This window comes from Leuresthes tenuis, unplaced genomic scaffold, assembly GCF_036924035.1.
Source record: "Leuresthes tenuis unplaced genomic scaffold, fLeuTen1.0.hap1 SCAF_5, whole genome shotgun sequence".
NCBI lineage: Eukaryota > Metazoa > Chordata > Actinopteri > Atheriniformes > Atherinopsidae > Leuresthes > Leuresthes tenuis.
Genome location: NW_027325359.1, coordinates 7,875,362 through 7,892,936, shown reverse-complemented (window position 1 = coordinate 7,892,936; position 17,575 = coordinate 7,875,362). Strand labels below are relative to the sequence as shown.

General features: G+C 41.6%; 1 protein-coding gene across 5 annotated transcripts; it reads right to left on the bottom strand.

Annotated features, from left to right (window-relative positions):
• Positions 1-61: 61 nt before the first annotated feature.
• Positions 62-17,136, bottom strand: fam107b (family with sequence similarity 107 member B). Of its 5 annotated transcripts, none has more exons than XM_072385720.1 (4): positions 16,971-17,136; positions 4,452-4,614; positions 1,684-1,840; positions 62-1,526 (listed from the first exon to the last, which is right to left on the bottom strand). In XM_072385720.1, the coding sequence occupies exons 2-4, from the start codon at positions 4,577-4,579 to the stop codon at positions 1,407-1,409; spliced, it is 405 nt and encodes a 134-aa protein (XP_072241821.1). In that variant the 5' UTR covers positions 4,580-4,614; positions 16,971-17,136; the 3' UTR covers positions 62-1,406. The 5 variants fall into 5 exon arrangements, with proteins under 5 accessions (XP_072241821.1, XP_072241822.1, XP_072241823.1 ...); XM_072385721.1 differs by having other exon boundaries at positions 4,452-4,590; XM_072385722.1 differs by lacking the exon at positions 16,971-17,136 and adding an exon at positions 16,677-16,881 and having other exon boundaries at positions 4,452-4,590.
• Between the last annotated feature and the right edge of the window lie 439 nt (positions 17,137-17,575).

The following is a 17,575-nucleotide window of genomic DNA, read 5'->3' as shown; positions in this document are numbered from 1 at the left end:
AGTTGGATAACAAATCCACCAACTCTAGCATAACAAACCTAATAGAAAATAAACTGAAGGCTTTGCAATTATTTTATTAATTTATTCAAAAGGGAGATTCCAGAGAGGAACATATTATTTAATATATTAGAAATCTACGAAGAAACAATCATCTTTTGGCAATCCATAACCAGAATTTTAGACCCATTATATTCTTGTGTGCGATATTCAAATGCAACCTTCTACACCCAGAGCTTCATGCTTCTTACAGTGAGCCCTTGTTTTTCTTTAAAAGATTAACGCTACGCACCCTATCTAAGCTATTTTGCAGTCGGCAACCCTTTAATTCAGATTAACCGATTGAAATAAATTCAGTCTGAGGGTTCATTGCAAAGTGAGACCAAAACGCTGTCGTGAAAAACTTCCAGCAGGCTCATCGGGGTCGTTTCTTTCTGCGTAGCCTGCAGTGTGTATGCTTTTGATTTGACATTTTGGCTTCCGTCAACTCTTTGCTAGGAAGAGTACACAAAAACTGATGACTCAGCAAATACATTTTTCCTCATAACCAGCCAAAAAAAAAAAAAAAAAAAAAAACTTAAATCATTTATTAAGTAACATGTTTTTTTTTTCATACAAAACAACAGAATATATAAAGAAAAGTCACTCATGCCTGGGAGTTCTACTGTTGCTCAAAATGTCATTAGCTGAGGAAATGGCATGACTTGAATTTAAAAAAATAATGAAGCAAACTTGAGTGTTTCACACAAGCACACACTCCCTTTGTCCTGTTCTGGCTTCATATACTATGTTGTAAAACAAAGTAAAATACAGAATTACTAAAAGTGTCCTTTCCTACACGTGGACTAAAAGCTACAAACATAAATAACAAAAGCACATTTGTTTGGCTTTTATATTACACAGCTTCAAGAGTCCATCCAGTGTCCACTTTTTCATTTTTCAATTCAGAAGATGAGAACAAAACAACGACAACATTGATGAACAGAAATGCCAGCTCACTGTGCAGAAAGGAGTGAAAACTGAAGGGGGTTAAAACTCCTGTGTGTGCGTGCGTGTGTGTGTGTGTGTGTGTGTGTGTGCGTGTGCGTGTGGTTGTATCTCCATCGGAGCTCAGGGGAAGCTCACTCGGACTTGTTGAAAAGTGTGTAACATGTCCATGTTAAATTCCTCTTGCGGGGGTGCTGTGTGCTGCTGGATGGGTGTGAGTGCTGGCGGTCCATTGCAGACAAGAGTGGGGGGGTCTTTAGTCTCTAAAGTCTCTCTCCTCACTGCAGGAAGGAACAGCTAGATTGGGAAAGCCAGGAGGTTCATCTTGGTCGGGTCACCACCGTGAACCACAGACACAACACACTCTCTCTTTTGTACACACACTCCCGACATCTCAGTCAGCCAGACACCCCTGCAGGTTTTTAAGTGGTTCGTTCCTCCCCATCTGTTTCCTGCTTGGTCCTGCGCAAGTTGCTTTTCATCTTCACAAACTCAGGGGTGTTCTCCTGTTCCTCCTCATCTTTCTGCTGATCCAGTTCCAGCTGCACAACACAAGACATTGAAAACATTAAATTAAATCAAGTCACACTCGATTTAAAAGGAAACATATAACCAATATAGTTCAAATACAGGGAAGAATCACTTAAAGATACAGTTACATGTGCATTAATAGATACCATTTCCATTCATCCATTTTACCTGTTCAAGTTTCTGTTGCCTTTTCATGAGCTCAATCTCCAGATCGCTCCGCTTCTTGTGGGCCTCCTGCTCCTCCTTCTGAGCCTTAATAATTTGTTCCCTCTTTCTCTTCTCTAGGACCTTCTGCAGTTCAGGTTTGTTCTGAGGAGCCAGACCCCTGCGCACAATAGACTGGTGTTACAGTTTGTTCAAAGAATAAAGCTTATAGGTCAACCTGCAGCAACAAAGGGTTATGACACTGAACAACCTCATTTCTGAGAGAGACTGGCTTACAAATTAATGCAAAACAGATGAAAACCCATGACCTCATTCTAGTCTGACATGCAGATCTGTATTAGATGTTCCGGATTAAAACCTGTCAATCTTGTTTTGAGGTTGAGACAATCGGAGATTATTCTACATTTACAAATCTGCATAACTTATGTTTGCCATGGAAAAGTGGGTTGAAACCTTCATTTTTGCTCCCTGCATATCTTAAACTATCTGCAAATACAGTCCCATGTTAGGCGTCTTGTGCCAGGACTGTTACTGTTACACAGCCGCATAGGTCTGTGTATTCAAAAGGAGGAGAATAGAGACATCTTGGAAAAATGTTTTGGCATCAAGTCTTGGCAAAAGGAGCAAAGTTACGTAATCCTCTAAAGTCCTCCAAATGACAAGACAAAAGGGTGGGGGCTGAAGAGAGGAGGCTGGGCAGGGAGTATTGGGCTGGAGTCAGCCATAAAAGGCAAAAATTAATAAACAGTAAAGTCACTATTAAAGGATCACAGCTACAATCAAATGCTACATGTACATAAATAAATACAATAAAGAGAAATGACAGAGGCAGTGCTTCGTTAAAAAAAAGAAAGGTTCAGTTTTTCCTGACTTTCCTTGTGATCAGTTCTGTTTTACTAGCATGACTGCATGCGTCTTCACAGAAAAACAGAGTGTTCCTACCTGCCTACAGCTCAGCATCAGCAGAGCCTTAATTAAATGCATAATTACATCTTGAAGATTACATAACCAAGCTCAGAATGTTCCAAGATGCAGCGGGAGTTCATTTACAAGGCGCTACTTTATTTAGAGTCACCGCTGCAGTTAAATGGACTGTTCCCATGTCTTATGAAAGCACTTAACAACTGAGGCAAAGTAGAGGGTAGCAGAAGTGACGAGGTCGGGAGGTTTTTAACTACCTCACGCAGAAACGGAGGAGGTCAAGGTTAGCCGAAGCAACAAGACGAGCTATAAAAGACGCTTATGCCACTCATTTTTCAAGGCTTGCATCCTTTATATAATTGCTGATCCTGCTAACCACAAGTGCCCACAGACTGGGCGGAATGCGTGTTCAGTATGCCACACACCAGCACCTCCATCTGTTGTAGGCTGGATTTCTGAAATTCCTCTGCATGTGTGTGTCTAAATGCGTGTGTTTGTGTGTAGGAAGGGTCACTGCTGCTAAGCGATGGCAGAAAAGGGCCCTCAGCCAGAGACTATTTTGTAATCTTGATTACATAACGTTTGTTTTTTTTCCATCCATCCATCCATCCATCCATCCATCCACCCCCCTCCCCACTGTCATCAGTACAACTAATCCACCACGCAGACAAGATTTCAATACATGTGAAAGAGCCCAATCAAAACAATTTCACTTCCAAAGCCCACTTGGTTTGTCTTAACAGCTGATATCTCAGTCTGTCTAGACAACTAGAAATAATATTCCACAGCTTTTAGAAAGTAAGGATTAATATATTCAAATGCATCTTCTCCTCAGCCCGGTTCCCCTGTATTCTGTAATGTTCTCCTTTCATATTCTTTGACCAGTTTAAAGACAGAGCATCGCTTCTGTGATGGAACAGCTGGCCACAGCAGGAGTGTGTACACAGCTATTTATAGTTCAGGCACAAAGCTGCCAGCACTGTATGGTGAAAGGAAAAAAAACAAACATGGAGCGTCCAAAGGTTGATTACACACGTGCATTCAACCTCACACTTTGAAATTTTGAATTTCCCCATTGCGGGACAATAAAGGAAATCTAATCTAATCTAATCTAAAACTTCTTGGAATCTTCTGTAGGAGGATCATGAAATAATATTAGCAGCCAGTTTTATCTAGTTCAATATATAAATATATACATGTTCAGGTATGTGTGGTTTACATAACTGATTTCTGACAGGCTCATACACTAATGCATTTATATAATAGCTCCGATGAAAGTTTCATATCTTAAGCTTTACATAATAATGCTGCTGGAGGGTAAAGGAACCCACTGAAGAGACCCATAGCGACACAATGGAGAAGCATCCGAAACAATCTGGATGAATTCGAGACCACTAGGACAAAAGCAGCAGGGTTTACTACATTCATTCTCTATTAGTAGAGATCAAGCTAAATTAGCCTTGGACACAGTCTGCATTGTTTCCCCTCTTCCTTATCAGTTGTGAATGAGAGTTAACTTTGCGTTATTGCCATAAGCCACGATGACCTCAAAATTGTTGGACAGTACAGGAGTTTTAAAACGCAATAAACAAATAAATCGTTATTTGCCAAGTTACCTGCCGCATGTGAAGAAATTTATTTTACTGCTTTATTAGTCATAATGCTTGGAATTCCAACCTCTTTTGATGTGGTTTGTCTGCCACAGACCATGGCAAAACTTTGGGTTGCCAAGTGTCTCCTTTTTAAAAACAATCTGAAAAATATCCACTAATCTTGATAAGGAGTTATGAGAAGAAAGACACTGAGCGATCATCCAGAGAGAATAAAGAGGCTGTTGTCCAGCTCCTGACCTCTTCTGGTTCATGAGTAGCTCTCGATGCAAGTCTTGGTGGTTCCGGGAGGTCTTGACTGGGTTGATCAGCTTTTTGGGTTTGATGAGCTCATCGCAGTCTCCCTCCAGGTAGTCTGGTTCCGCCATGACGCTCCTCCCTGGTGACAGCGACAGACCAGGATCTGATTAAAGAGAGAAAATGACTTTCTATTTACCACTTCTGGGACACGGGTTTGCATGCAGAAAATAAAGTAGATATTAACCTATTAACCGGTTGACCGATTAATCTGGATAATATTTCATATATCCATTCTGACATGTGGCCGTAAATTAAAAAATAAATAAATAAAAGTAAAAAGGCATCTGCACTGCAAAAGCATGCCTGTCGAAGTAGCTGCTGAGGGACAATGGTTTTCATGACTTCTGGAGATTTATTTAGTCGATTCATGCAGAACAGATTTACTTAACAGAAAGACAAAAGAAATGAAGACTCATTCAACTTAAGCAGTTTTGTGTGTCATTTCTTAAAAAGCTGCATTTCATCTGATGCAAACAGAAGAGCAAAGACAAAACACAATGTTTTTAAATCAGTTAACCTGCTCTCCCAACAAATTCAGAACAGCAGCCAATCTTTATTTGACAGCCACTGGGACAAAAAACGTACGTTTCTTTAGTGCGTTTTAAAGGCAAACGTGTCATTTGTCTGACAGGACACTCATTTAACACCCTGACACGAACATCTGCTTGATCCTTCGGCATGAGTTTTTTTGTATGGTCTCTATAGCTGGAGTTACATAATTGTTCCACACTGAGTGAAGTGGAACATTTCATCCCCCTGTTAAATGATATCAGAAACATATGCAAAAATAACATGAATCTGGGCAGCACAAAGTCACTCTAGAATATATTTTGATGTACCTTCTTATGCAAACGTTCCACATGTTGCTGGTACACTTCATTTCCACAGGCTGATAAATGTTTTTGAATTAAGAGAATTCATCATCCACCTTTATGTGCACATATTCTACACTACACAACGGCCAACTGACTGAAAATATTTTGCATTTCACAAGTGGAAATTAGAAGAATGATTTAATGAGTTACCAAAAAAAAAAAACAACAACAAACAACAACAAAAAAAAAACAACAGTGACAGGAAAACCCTCAGATTCTGTTCATCAACAGCAACAAACCAAAGACTACCGTATCAACATCACCACAATGTATTTCTAAAATCATAAAGAAAGATTTTTTTGTCCGTTTGCCTCATTAGAAAGTATCTTTAATAGCTTCTAAACAGATGGTTCTAAAGCTCTATTCAGGAACATGGAAAATGTTCATGTCGTTGGATCTCCTGAATTATCCATTTATCAACTAAAAGCCTAAAAAGACGTTTATGTCTCTTTGAAACAAGTATTAAAAGGCTGTATAACAGCTAAAAAAAAATAATAATAATGAAATCCACTTTTACTTGCATAGACAGCTCAAAACCACCATGGACCACCTAGATTGACTCACCCTGCAGATGAGGAAAGACAGGGTATCTGAACATTGTCGTCATCGCTGCTACTTTGATTGAAAATCCGATTTCCAGGAAAAGCTATTAGAGCCGGCTGTCCTGTTTGTCAGTGTGTTGCAGAGCCTCGTGAAGGAGATGCGCTTTGTCCTGCACAGCTGTCTGCTACTGAGCTGGTTGGAGTTCAAAGTCTGTTTTATAGCCACACTCATATACTCCAGCACAAACTCCCTCTCTCTCTCTCTGCCATCTCCTCTCTCCCGCCCACTTCAAATGCAAATCTTTAGCAGTTCATCAACATTTCTAATAATAAATAGAATTGTCCACACAGCAGTTTCTTTATGAAACTCATGGTTTCTTCGTTAAACAACCTAATCACGGACACTGTTTTTGAAGAAGAGTTAGATGATCTAATAGTGCACTCCTACATCAGATTTATCGGTTTACTTCAACAATGCCTGACAACTGAATACATTCATTTTCCCACTTCCTAAAGGAATGACTCAGATTTCTAAACAATCCTGCCTGCGATATCAAGGCGTTGCTTGGTTACAGGTCTCCTGTTTGGCTGCAGTCTGATGATAAGGGTGGACTGAAAAAAAAAAAAAACAACCCCGAAGATGTTCGTGATCTTGAGCTAGCCAATCACAGTCCGTTGTACCAAAGATGCATTGCGCCGCACGTGCTGCAAACAAGAGGGTGGGCGAGTGTGTCAAAACATAACCTACATTAAATTGACTGGTGTAATGAGTTAAAACCACCACTAGAGGCCGATGTTTTGACGCTGCAAAAAAATAAAAGCATGTCAGTTACATAACAAAGAAGCCTCAGAGAAACATGGGGATACTGCACAGACTAAAAGGACAAAGCAGAAAAATGCCACATCATTAAAAATACTTTAGAAAAATAATTCGTTGACAAGTCATGATAATAATTTCTTGCTGGTTATAATACCTTTGGGGTTGTGGGTAATCCCCTCTAATCCTCAGATTAGTAACCTTTCAAAGAAAACTCATATGGTCAGCAAAAATCCGAGAATATATTTAAAGTAAATTTATTAAATCCTCATCTTGAGTACTTTTAAGGTCAATGTTTAGATCTGTTCCAAAAATAAATAAAAATAAAAAAAGAATATTTTGTCTGTCAGGTATCGATGTACGACCGATGTTTGTACATTTCGGTGTATTTTGTGAGCTCATACACTGTACTTCTCAGTGTGGTTTCTGTTAATGCAGACTGGAACTGGTTGAGGAACTCAGTTGTGTTGTCACAGTGTCTGTTGGTGTAACACATCTGCTCCGACTTCCTCTGTGCCCGGGGGGGTGGGGACATGGAGAGTTCAAAAGAGACCTGCAACCTCAAATTGGAGCACCGCTCAAAGCCAGTCTTATAACTGGTAGTTTTACATGTTTTATTTTCGTCTCGTTTGGTTTCCTGTATCCTAGCTACAGATGGCACAGGTAATCATCAGTTGAAGTTTAACAGCTAAAAAGTACCATCATTATTCATCATGTTCTACAGACAGTCAGATAAAGACAAGCCTTCTTCCTTGTATCCTGTGTTGTAATCTGCAGAGTTTAAAACTATAACAATACTATGAGAAACGCTGTAACTGTTAATCTTCTTTAATCAAACTGCTATGCCATAAATAGTAACGTCACTCCAAGCATGTAGATACATTTAAAAAAGCCCCCCCCCCCCCCCCCATTTCTGTGGTTTGAGTTTTGTTTTTTTTTGGGTTTGGAGACACACCCCTACAGCAGCGGAATACACACACAGATAATGAGCCTCCAAAGGACCCCTAACGCGCAGGGTGATGCAAAATGCAAGACCATTCATGAAAGAAATTAGATGAAAGTTTGTAAAAACTATGGAAACCAAAAGAAAAAAAAAAACTAAGTCAGGGCAGGGTCTCGAAAAAGAGATGAGGGGATGATGTGAACACAGCTTCCCTTTGTTCACTTCCCCATCTCCCTGCAGCCATGAATTGTGTTTTTTGTGTGAAATGTAACATTTCTGAATAAGCTGACGACAGAAAACATCCCAACAGTTGTAGAAAATGTTACCTGCAGGAGGATTAAAAGTACAAACTTAAATGTGTGCGTCGATAAAACTGCAGTCGTGCTTTTAAAGATATTTAAAATATCATCCTCTTAACGTGCTTCTCTCTCATCGTATAAAAGTGAAATGGAAAGATGTGGGGCGGTTTGGTTTAAGAAGAGGAAGTAAATCGATCAATGCGTTTGCACTTGTGGCTGCGTGTGAAAGTGTACCCAGTGGTGGCAGGTTGCATTAGAGCTGATAGAATGACTGGTCCTTCTAGGGTCGAGTGCCTGCACAATGCCAAGCTATTGCATCATCAGAGCCAACTCAGCCATATGATCCAGCACGCACAGAGTTGCATTCATAATACTCAATTCTCACTCCTCTCAAAGCTGCCATTGCCCGTTCTTTATATTGTGACACGGCTCTAAGAGGCAACTCGTAAATGACATCAGTTTACACTGGTGCCTCGTTTTGTGCAGATGAAGCATAATGTAGCTATAAACATTTTCAAAGAACAATGCTTCTAATAATTAGGACTAGAAGGGTGTCGCACGTAGCAGTGAATCCAAAGAAAGCTGCAGAATACTCACGCCCTTTTTAAGTCAACTGCTCTATGCTGCAAGCCTACACTTTAAAGCTGATTTATGCTTTTACGTTAAACACAAGCTATGATGTGACCAAGTGTGGAAAGGGTCACCCTGAGGTCCCTAGTACCCAACTTTTGTGTACTTCAAACAATCAGAAGTAGAAACAGGAGCTCCTTGGCCTCCAGACCCCCAGTTCTGCAAATACATGGACAGCAAACGTTGGACCTGAGGATTGTCAGAACTGCTTATTTTTAACTGAAATTACTGCAATGTAGGCAGGAGGGAAGGCGCCAGAGAAGACGGGATGTATGACCTCTCCCCTCATGACATGGTACCAAACGGCACAACTATGAAGAAAAAAAATTTAAAACAGAGGAACCAAGCTCCACTGGCAGAATTCTGGGTATTGTATCAGGATCACAAGCAAACCAGATAGAGTCCATTATATATATATTTTTTTTCCTTTGGTCTTTGAATACAGCAGTAAGCCATGAAACAAGGTGTACAGGGCGAGCAAATCATAGCTGCCACAGTCATGTTGTCACAAAGCATTCAAATATGTAGGGAGGAGCACATTTAAACCATGAAGCAGGGCGCATGTTTAAATAGTGGATGTTGCATAGCGGAAACAAAGAAACAAACCAAACATTGTGCAAATGCTTTGCTTGTTTATGTCCATCTACAAACCAAAATCAAACCATGACAGACACTTTCCCTGCTCAACCAGATGAGCGCAGATAGAGAGAAAGGCCGGCAGACAAGGGATGGGGAGAACCTGATTAGCAAGACAAACGATGCTGTGGAGACCATTAGAAAGGCAAACAGTTTGACGAAGCGGAATTGTATGCATGACGCAAATGAACATATACATTTATGATTGGCCAAGATGGACAGACTGGGGGAAAAAGGACAAAATACTTAATAATGACATGGTTTATCCCTTTATGGGTCACAAGTGGCTCTCCGCATGCTGCAGCCTCCGAAAACAGAGAAAATAAGGCAAGTAAAGCAGCTGTGGCCTCCTCCACCATCTGACCCCACATTTCTCCTCTAGGATACAGGCAGAAACAGAACAGACCATCTATAGATCTGCACAGGGTGGGGCCAAGCAGTCAGCTGTCATTGGTCGTGAACACACAGCAGACCACACCTACTTGCCAGGATTTATTTTCCTGGGATCAGGATTTCCAAATAAGGACTGATCAGCATGTTCTCATTCAGTTTTGATACAAGCTGATAAGGGACACAGAACATGAAAAAAATAAAAAATAAATCAAGGAATCTTAGCAGAGTCGAGGTCTCTTCATCGTGATATTTATGGCTGATTCTTAATGGGCGATGAGCAGCTGAAAAAAAACCCCAAAACAGTAGTCCTACGCTTTAACGTATTTATACCTGCTTAAAATTGGTCACAACTTTGGGTAGAGGATACAAAAAAACAGAGGCTTAGCAATAATATAAATGGGGAAAAAAGCTGATTTTGAGTCGGCCTCATAAGAGTTCATGTCCGGAAATAAAATAAAATAAAATCCTAAAACTTCCTTTACCTACATCATCTTTATTTGGCCCATTTAATCCCTCTTCTTCCCATTCTCTTGTTTTTGTCTCCTCCTTGGCAAGATCCTGTCTGTTCCACTCACAGATGGGAGGTCCACCCCTCAGGGGAAATTGCGTCATCAATACCCCTGAAGCAACCCCCCCCACACACACACACTTTCCTTCCCAGCTATGTGTTACGAGCTGGACAAATCCGGCTGTGCGTCTCTTAGCCTTTCTGTTAATGAAGCGGCCATTGAGCCATAAATAGGGGAGGCCCTAACTAAATGCAGAGACAGGCGGCTTTTAATTGACAATTCGGGGGGGCAGGAGAAGAAGACCGAAGGTGTGCGTTTAAGATGGGGACAGAAAAAGTAAAAAAAGACTTCAGTGCCCAGCGGTGACAATGAGATAGAAAAGCCCAAATGTACATACAGGCTCATTTACAAGCCCACCCTGTGTCAACACATAAATCATGGTGGAAAGCACTCTCACTCAAGTGCACCGCTCACGCAGTATTTGTTTTCAGCATTTTATTGTACATTGGTAAACTAATGAGAATAGAAAGAAGTGCTAACACTTATGGGACAGTCCATGTTAAAAAAAAAAAAAAAGTAGAGTAGAAATGACAAATCATGTGTACCACAAAGAAGGCAAAAAAAACTTCCATTTTTGTATGGCCAAGTTCCCCATTTCCTATCAATACGAGCACTTTAATGTATCTCAGTTTCATTGTAACCGTTTCTTCCCCTAATACATCACACCACACGTACAATCAACATTCACAGTATCTGGCTTAAAGAGGGTTGAAGTTTGGGGGAAAAAAAAAAGTCTCCTGAAAACTATCCCGGAGAGTTTGGGGGTTGAGATCTGTTTTGCATTTCCTGCCAAAAGTGTGGGGGTATGCAGCAATGAAGAAGAGGAGCTGGGGAATTCTGTGGGCCTCCTAATGTAGTGACCTCTGAAAGGCCCCGCCCTGCTCCCACAACGCAGTGATGTCACCAGGGAGATGCAGGGGTATGGGAATTTACAGTCAGGGTTTTAGGGTTCATAAAGCACAGATGTGCAACCATGCAGCAACGCAGACAAAGGGAGAGGACAAATTGCATCATCTGACAGCACAAGGTTCAAACTCTGGCTGTGCAGCGTGCGTCTGTGTGGAAGTGTTTAAAACATTGAAGTCATTAAGAGGACACAGGACGACTCAATAAACGTATGACGCCTAGCCACGTTACTGCCGGGTGGGTAAGAGTGTTCCGTCCAGGCATATGAGGAGCTGCGACTCAAATCTCTGGTAACCTTATGCTTATAGTAAACAACAATTTAAGTCATTTCAACTTTTTACTGTGCAGTTTTAGTGAAATGACATAAATAAGATGGGGTAAAAGGAACAATAGTAACTTTCCCATTTTCTACTGACTGGACTGAAATCTACCCCCCCACCCAGCGCAATGACTGACAGTCTACTGCAGATAAACTGATGTCGTTATTTCAGGGGGAGCCAAAGATAACCAAAGTCATTACTAGTTCCCTGATCAAACAACCTCCTTAATACAAGCAGTGATCACAGTTCTTTAATCAGCTTTTCTAACTCATCCTCCTCCAGAATGCTAGCTGTCTGCATGCGAGAGAACCGGCCCCTTTAAGACTTACGCAGCCTCAATTATGAAATGGGCTTATGGTAATTTTTTTATTTATCTATTTTTTTTATAAATCTCAAGTGCAACTTGAGCAGAAACCACATTCACGCAGTTATTTATGAAGCCTTGTTAATAAAAGGAAACCATCTATAGCCTAGACTTGACATAAATGACTTTCCTGCAGATTGCAGTAGGATACCGCAGTATGGGACACATACTGCACATTCAACCCTGTTTAGTTTATAAACCCATCATTTAGGCCATGGAATAATACGATTTCAACCTTTTCTTCCATGCCTGCTAAACCTTAGCCGTTATCTTTTGTTGTGTGGCTATTCCTTAATAAGCCTCCCTGTGTGTGCATAAACCCTTTAAATTTTTTATTTCTTTTTTTAAATGCACTGCACTTTTTTATGAAGTGGACATAGTCCCAAGGAAATTTCTGATTATCTGCTTGATTATCTAAGATCAAGTACAACTCTAAGAAGTTTTTTTATGAACGAGGCCCCGACACTTAACATACTTAAATGCTGGAGATGAGGAAATCATAACTCAACTTTCCCCTCACACAGAGTCCTCTGCTGTACATCACATACTGTAATTTGAGATGGCAGGCCGAAAAAGGGAGAACCTACCTCTTAGGTCTATATTCAGCACAAGTGTGTTCCTGTCCAGCATTCAAAAAAGTGAACTACCGCTTTACACTTAATCTGACAATACATTAGTGCACTTTTCAGGTCAGATTAAAACGACAGCATTATAATCTTCGTTTGAAAATGGTCTCCTCATGCGACTGTTTCTGTCTGTGTAACTTTCCCTCCTTCTTTCAGTCGTTCAGCTCTTGTGTGGCCTCTCGAGAAGCATTTGGTCTTGTCCGATAATAACACGAGCTTGGCCACAACCGCATCTAACTGCAATCTAATCGGTTATAAGAGCTGATAGTAATATGAGCAAGTGTCCAGATCGGTTAGTTGCAGCTGAATGCAATCAGGTGGCAAAGCTTTTGTTACAACTACAAGCGCAACGAATGTCTGTTTTTTTGTTTAAATGCTCCTCAGAAAATTAAAAAAAAAAAAAAAAAAAAAATCAAGCTAATCAAGTTCAACTGTCAGCTCTCTGTCTGAGCTGATGCATTCCTAGTTTGACCGTTTATTTTCAGCACTGACTGTGGTAATTCAGTGTGATGGCTCGTGCACAGACTTGTTGCCACACTGTATGAGCCCCAGGGTCAGGCAGATAACAGAATGAATGGGACGGATTGAAAAGGCACAGACACCATATTGAGTCACGTTGTAGGAATGTGATGAAACGGCACAGTGATTATGGCTTTGGGCACAATAAAGCAAGAAGGGACACACACGTACACAGATAACCACGGAAAGCTAAACAAATACTCAACTAGGGACACGTTGGAGCGAGAAACATTGGAATGCACAGATTGAAATCGAAGTGCTGACTCAAACACATGTTCTTAAACACTAGTGAGGGGTTACAGTTCGGGCTCACACCTGTCAGTCAAACACAAAAGGCTGGTCTTTACCCTTTGACAGCTGGCTCCAACACATGCTTCTTTAAGTATACGTATAGACCTGATGAGAACAGGTGGACTGAAACAGAAGACCAAAGAAGACAACAAATGCACAGGATCCAGTCATGCATGACTGACAGGCACATCCAAGAAAAAAAAAAAATATTCAGAGGACACCTGTACTTTTCATGTAAACATGTCCCCATTTACTGCACAGTCCTCATCACTTGTAAATACAGCTCCAATATCTACGCTTTCAGTGGCGTAAACCCCACACACGTTACGTTTCACTGAGCAGTGTGAAGTGCTGTATAGTCAAAAAGGAAGAGTCTTTGTTATGGCTGTGCTGTCTGTTCCAGTTCCAGATTCAAAGCTTTGTGCTCAACTGCTGTTTTTCTCCTCATGGTGCAGAGTCCCGCCCCTCCTCACAGTCTACTGGCTGAGCCCAGCTGGGACCTCAAAGCTCATTGGCTGGAGGGCTCAACAGGGAGCATTTGGGAGGTTCTCCTTTGTTTACATGCCAACAGAGAAAACCCCAAAAAACAAGTGTTACCTTGAGCAGCCAGACAATCATCAGTTAGTCAGACAGACAGACAAGGGTGCGAGCGCACACATACACAGACAGTGAAACAACAAAGGCTCAAAACAGGCCGTATGAAGTGACTGTGTTCAGTCTGGTTCTATACCTTCACTACATATAAATGTATATTCAAATTGGAACTGAAAGCAATTATGCATTTCATTGTCTGATGAAACTTTCCACGACCGGTGTTGGTATACATAGTGAAACCTCTGAGGCGTCATGTTTTTCCAGAGAAGAGTGGGTCCGTTCTTCTCTGGGTACATGTTCCTGTTAGTATTTGTAATGACACAGAATCATACATCGTGATTCAGGCATCTTAACCCAGTACACAATGCTCTTTCTCCCAATTTCCCTTTACTTCAGCCAAACAAGCTGCGAGGAGTAAAACATTTACAGGCAGGGCTCGGGTATGCGTTCCATCCATTCTACAAGATGATGCAAAGTGGCCAACACTGTAATGGTGCTTTATTGTGATTGAAGCTCTGACATAACAGAAGGAAAAATCAATGGAATTCTTTGGGAAACTCAGTCTTCCTAGGTGTGTCTCTCTGCTTTAGCCTCTGGTATGCATACCAAGTACCCTTGATAAGTTAATCAACATTAGCTATTGAGCCTGCCTGAACAAGCCTGTGCATGTCTGACTTTTATATAAATTGATCTCCCCACACAGGAATGCATACACACCCACAAACACACAGGCTTCTGCAACTATCCTCATAAAAACACTGTACTGACTACTTTTCATTGCGGAAAACCTAATCCAAACTCTAACTATTACCAGTTCCTGTAATATTCACACCTACCCCAACCAGTACCTCAGAAATGATGTTCTGCCTCATTAGGACAGGGCTTTGGTCCCCATGAGGACTACTGGTTCCAAGACATTAAATGACTATACCAGAAAAATGTCATCATGAGATCATGAAAACAAGCACGCACTCACAATGCCTCCCACACTCGCTCGCTATTGGGATATTTAGCTCCTTGGTTGTGGCTCAATCATGATAAAACCACAACAGTGTAAACAGATCCTTTGTCCTGTTGAGGGATTCAGGGGTTGTGTCACTTGTGTTGTAATTGCATCATAGCATTTCATTCAGCCAGCATGCAAGAAGGTAGCACACAGATGCACAACAGGTCTGTGTGAAACCGAGAAGACGGATCGAAATGCCAAGCAACTCAGTCAGCAGCAACAACTTGGATTTCAAGAAATGGTTGTTATGCAACTCAAAAACGTGATGTTTTACATAACAAAACAAAGAAAGGATATTACCAACTAAGCATGTTTTTTTGCTTATCGTGCAAGAGGAAAGATGACTTGGAAGAACTTCATCCATTTTTACTCCAGGAAACTGCAAGGCAGAATAGTTTAAAACATTCAATTAACACACGTTGGCCTAAACTACCCTCAGGCTTGCCGAGTGAAGTAGAAACCGGAACTTGTTCAGAAGAAAACAACAGTTCACACAGCAACTCTGTGTGTCCTGAGCTGTGGGTCTTAGGGATCAGTGCAATCTGCTGAGCGATGAAGATTCGGTGCCCATGGACAGACCAGCCGGGCTGTGAAAAGATAACAACGTCAACACACATGCGGGCCGCTGGTCATATGCACCCTGGACACACAGCTATTTCTGACCTAAACACCTAGATTTCCTTGAGGTCAGTTTGCCTCCTCAACGTAGAGTCTGATCCTGTAATGACACATCTGAGGACTACACCAGAACCACTAATGAACCCTTGCCATTATAGAATGGAAACTAAGACATTTCATTCATACTTGTATTCCTTGGAGTACAATAATAATGGGGCGGACAGCAGTTCAGTTCAAACTCCCACCACACAGTGACTGCATCAGCCCTTACGGGAAACAGGACAGCAAGAGAGGCTCAGTGAGAGAAACAAGAGAGAGGAGAAGGAAGAAGGGGGTTCAAAGATCAGAAAACAGATGTAAATCGTTTACCAAACCCCCCTCCAAATGACTAACACATGTGCGAGAATACCCCCCTCTCTGCTCACGCCGCACCCACACTCCTGAGTTGTGCACTTACTCATTTATTCCACCTGTTTTTGTCACTTCTCCACATCCGATGACCCAAATTTCAACTGCTTCACCTTAAGATTGCTCTGTCCCACAGTGTTTGCCAGGCTGCTGTGTTTCAGCCTCCGCCCAGCAAATACACACACCCTGGCTCCAGTTGGGTTTTGCCCTGTTTGCTCAATGTTAAAGTTTGACAGAAGCATAGTGTAACATGAAGGAGAGATTTTGTATTTTTTCAGTGTGCTAAGCTTTGTCGAAAGGGACCACAAACACTGCTGCACATGACAGTTGGTCAGTCCGCCTGATGACAACTCATGGCTGTTTGTCAGCTCAGACTGAAGCCATGTGCTTTGACACAGGGTGAGTGTCTTTGCTGGTGCTATTACGCACTCTGGCTGACTCACACACACACAATGAACTCAGATACGTGTCACACATTAAATATGCTGTTTTGTGTCTCTAGTTTGTGTTTTGAACAGGTCTAGATAAGGACTGCTTTGATACTTGTAGGCTGCTGTAACACACAGAAAAGCCAGTGAAAAATAGTATGCCTTGAGTTAGAGGACTACAGACACTTTTGAGACAATCGTGATTTTAGGACGCATGTTTATGGCTTAAATAAGTGTGATTTCCTCATGTAATTCCCGTCACAAACACCACAGTTCAGTGCCACAACATCTTCTCTGAACATCACACAAACACTCAGGTTTTCCGAAAGAGCCCAACTGCCGTGCACCAACCTGCTCTGAGGAAAATCTAACTGTCTGTACGCCAACGTGTTTGTTCTCCACTGTCCCGTCGCTACAGTCATGCGCTTCACAACAAAAGGAGACAATGAACCAAGAGTTTGCGTTTTGCAATCTCATTCTCCCTCTCCTCGGTCCACTCTTCTACTTTATTGTTTTTAAGTCCAAAACCTGCTGCTTCTGCCGACGGGGTGGGACAGACGGCTTAAAACATGCGGCTTTTTGTTGGTGCGCTTGTGAATCAGCCCCACACAAAAAATGACACGAGCTAAAGACGCGCGCGCACGCACGCACGCACACACACACACGTGCACCTACCTCAAAGTGGAACCCAACGCGACTTCTCCAACTCAACTTGTTTAATATTTAAAATGACAAAGTGGTGCAGGCCACATCGGTACGTCTCCGGATCACTTCTTGGGGATGAGGTGTGTCTCCTTTCGTAAACTGTTTGCTCGAGCGCGTACACTCAGTCAGGACCCATAGAAAATGTAAATTTAAAGTGGGAGGGAGGGGTTATATGACGCAATACGTTGGTCCCTCCTCCCCCTTCTCTTTCTTTATATGCTCGGTTGAGTAAATGAGAGGGGGACCCCTCGAGCTCAGGGCGGGGCGTAGTTGATGCGCGTGCACATCGTATAACGCGCCCACAACTGAACAGTAGCATACAGTTGAACGTTTCCTACGTGTCTTGAAAAGTATTGAAACGTGTTATAAGGGACCTCATCAGAATTATTTATAGATTTTTATGAAACTTATGAATTTTGTCTGATATACATGTGGGTCAACTAAGCCACTGTAGCTATAACATTTCCCTTGATCCTGCATAATTCATTTCAACATCAATAATGGAACGTTATGCGACGCGAAAAAAGGATATTTAGAAGTGACCCATACCTTAAAATGTCATCACGCGACTTTCC

Bases quoted from the DNA above. Each gene is read 5' to 3' on its own strand.
- fam107b (XM_072385718.1), bottom strand. From the start codon at position 5,993: ATGACGACAATGTTCAGATACCCTGTCTTTCCTCATCTGCAGG. The intron at 4,615-5,950 runs GTGAGTCAATCT...CTCTTTAATCAG, and splicing joins TGTCTTTCCTCATCTGCAGG to ATCCTGGTCTGTCGCTGTCA. The intron at 1,527-1,683 runs GTAAAATGGATG...TGTGTTGTGCAG, and splicing joins GGCAACAGAAACTTGAACAG to CTGGAACTGGATCAGCAGAA.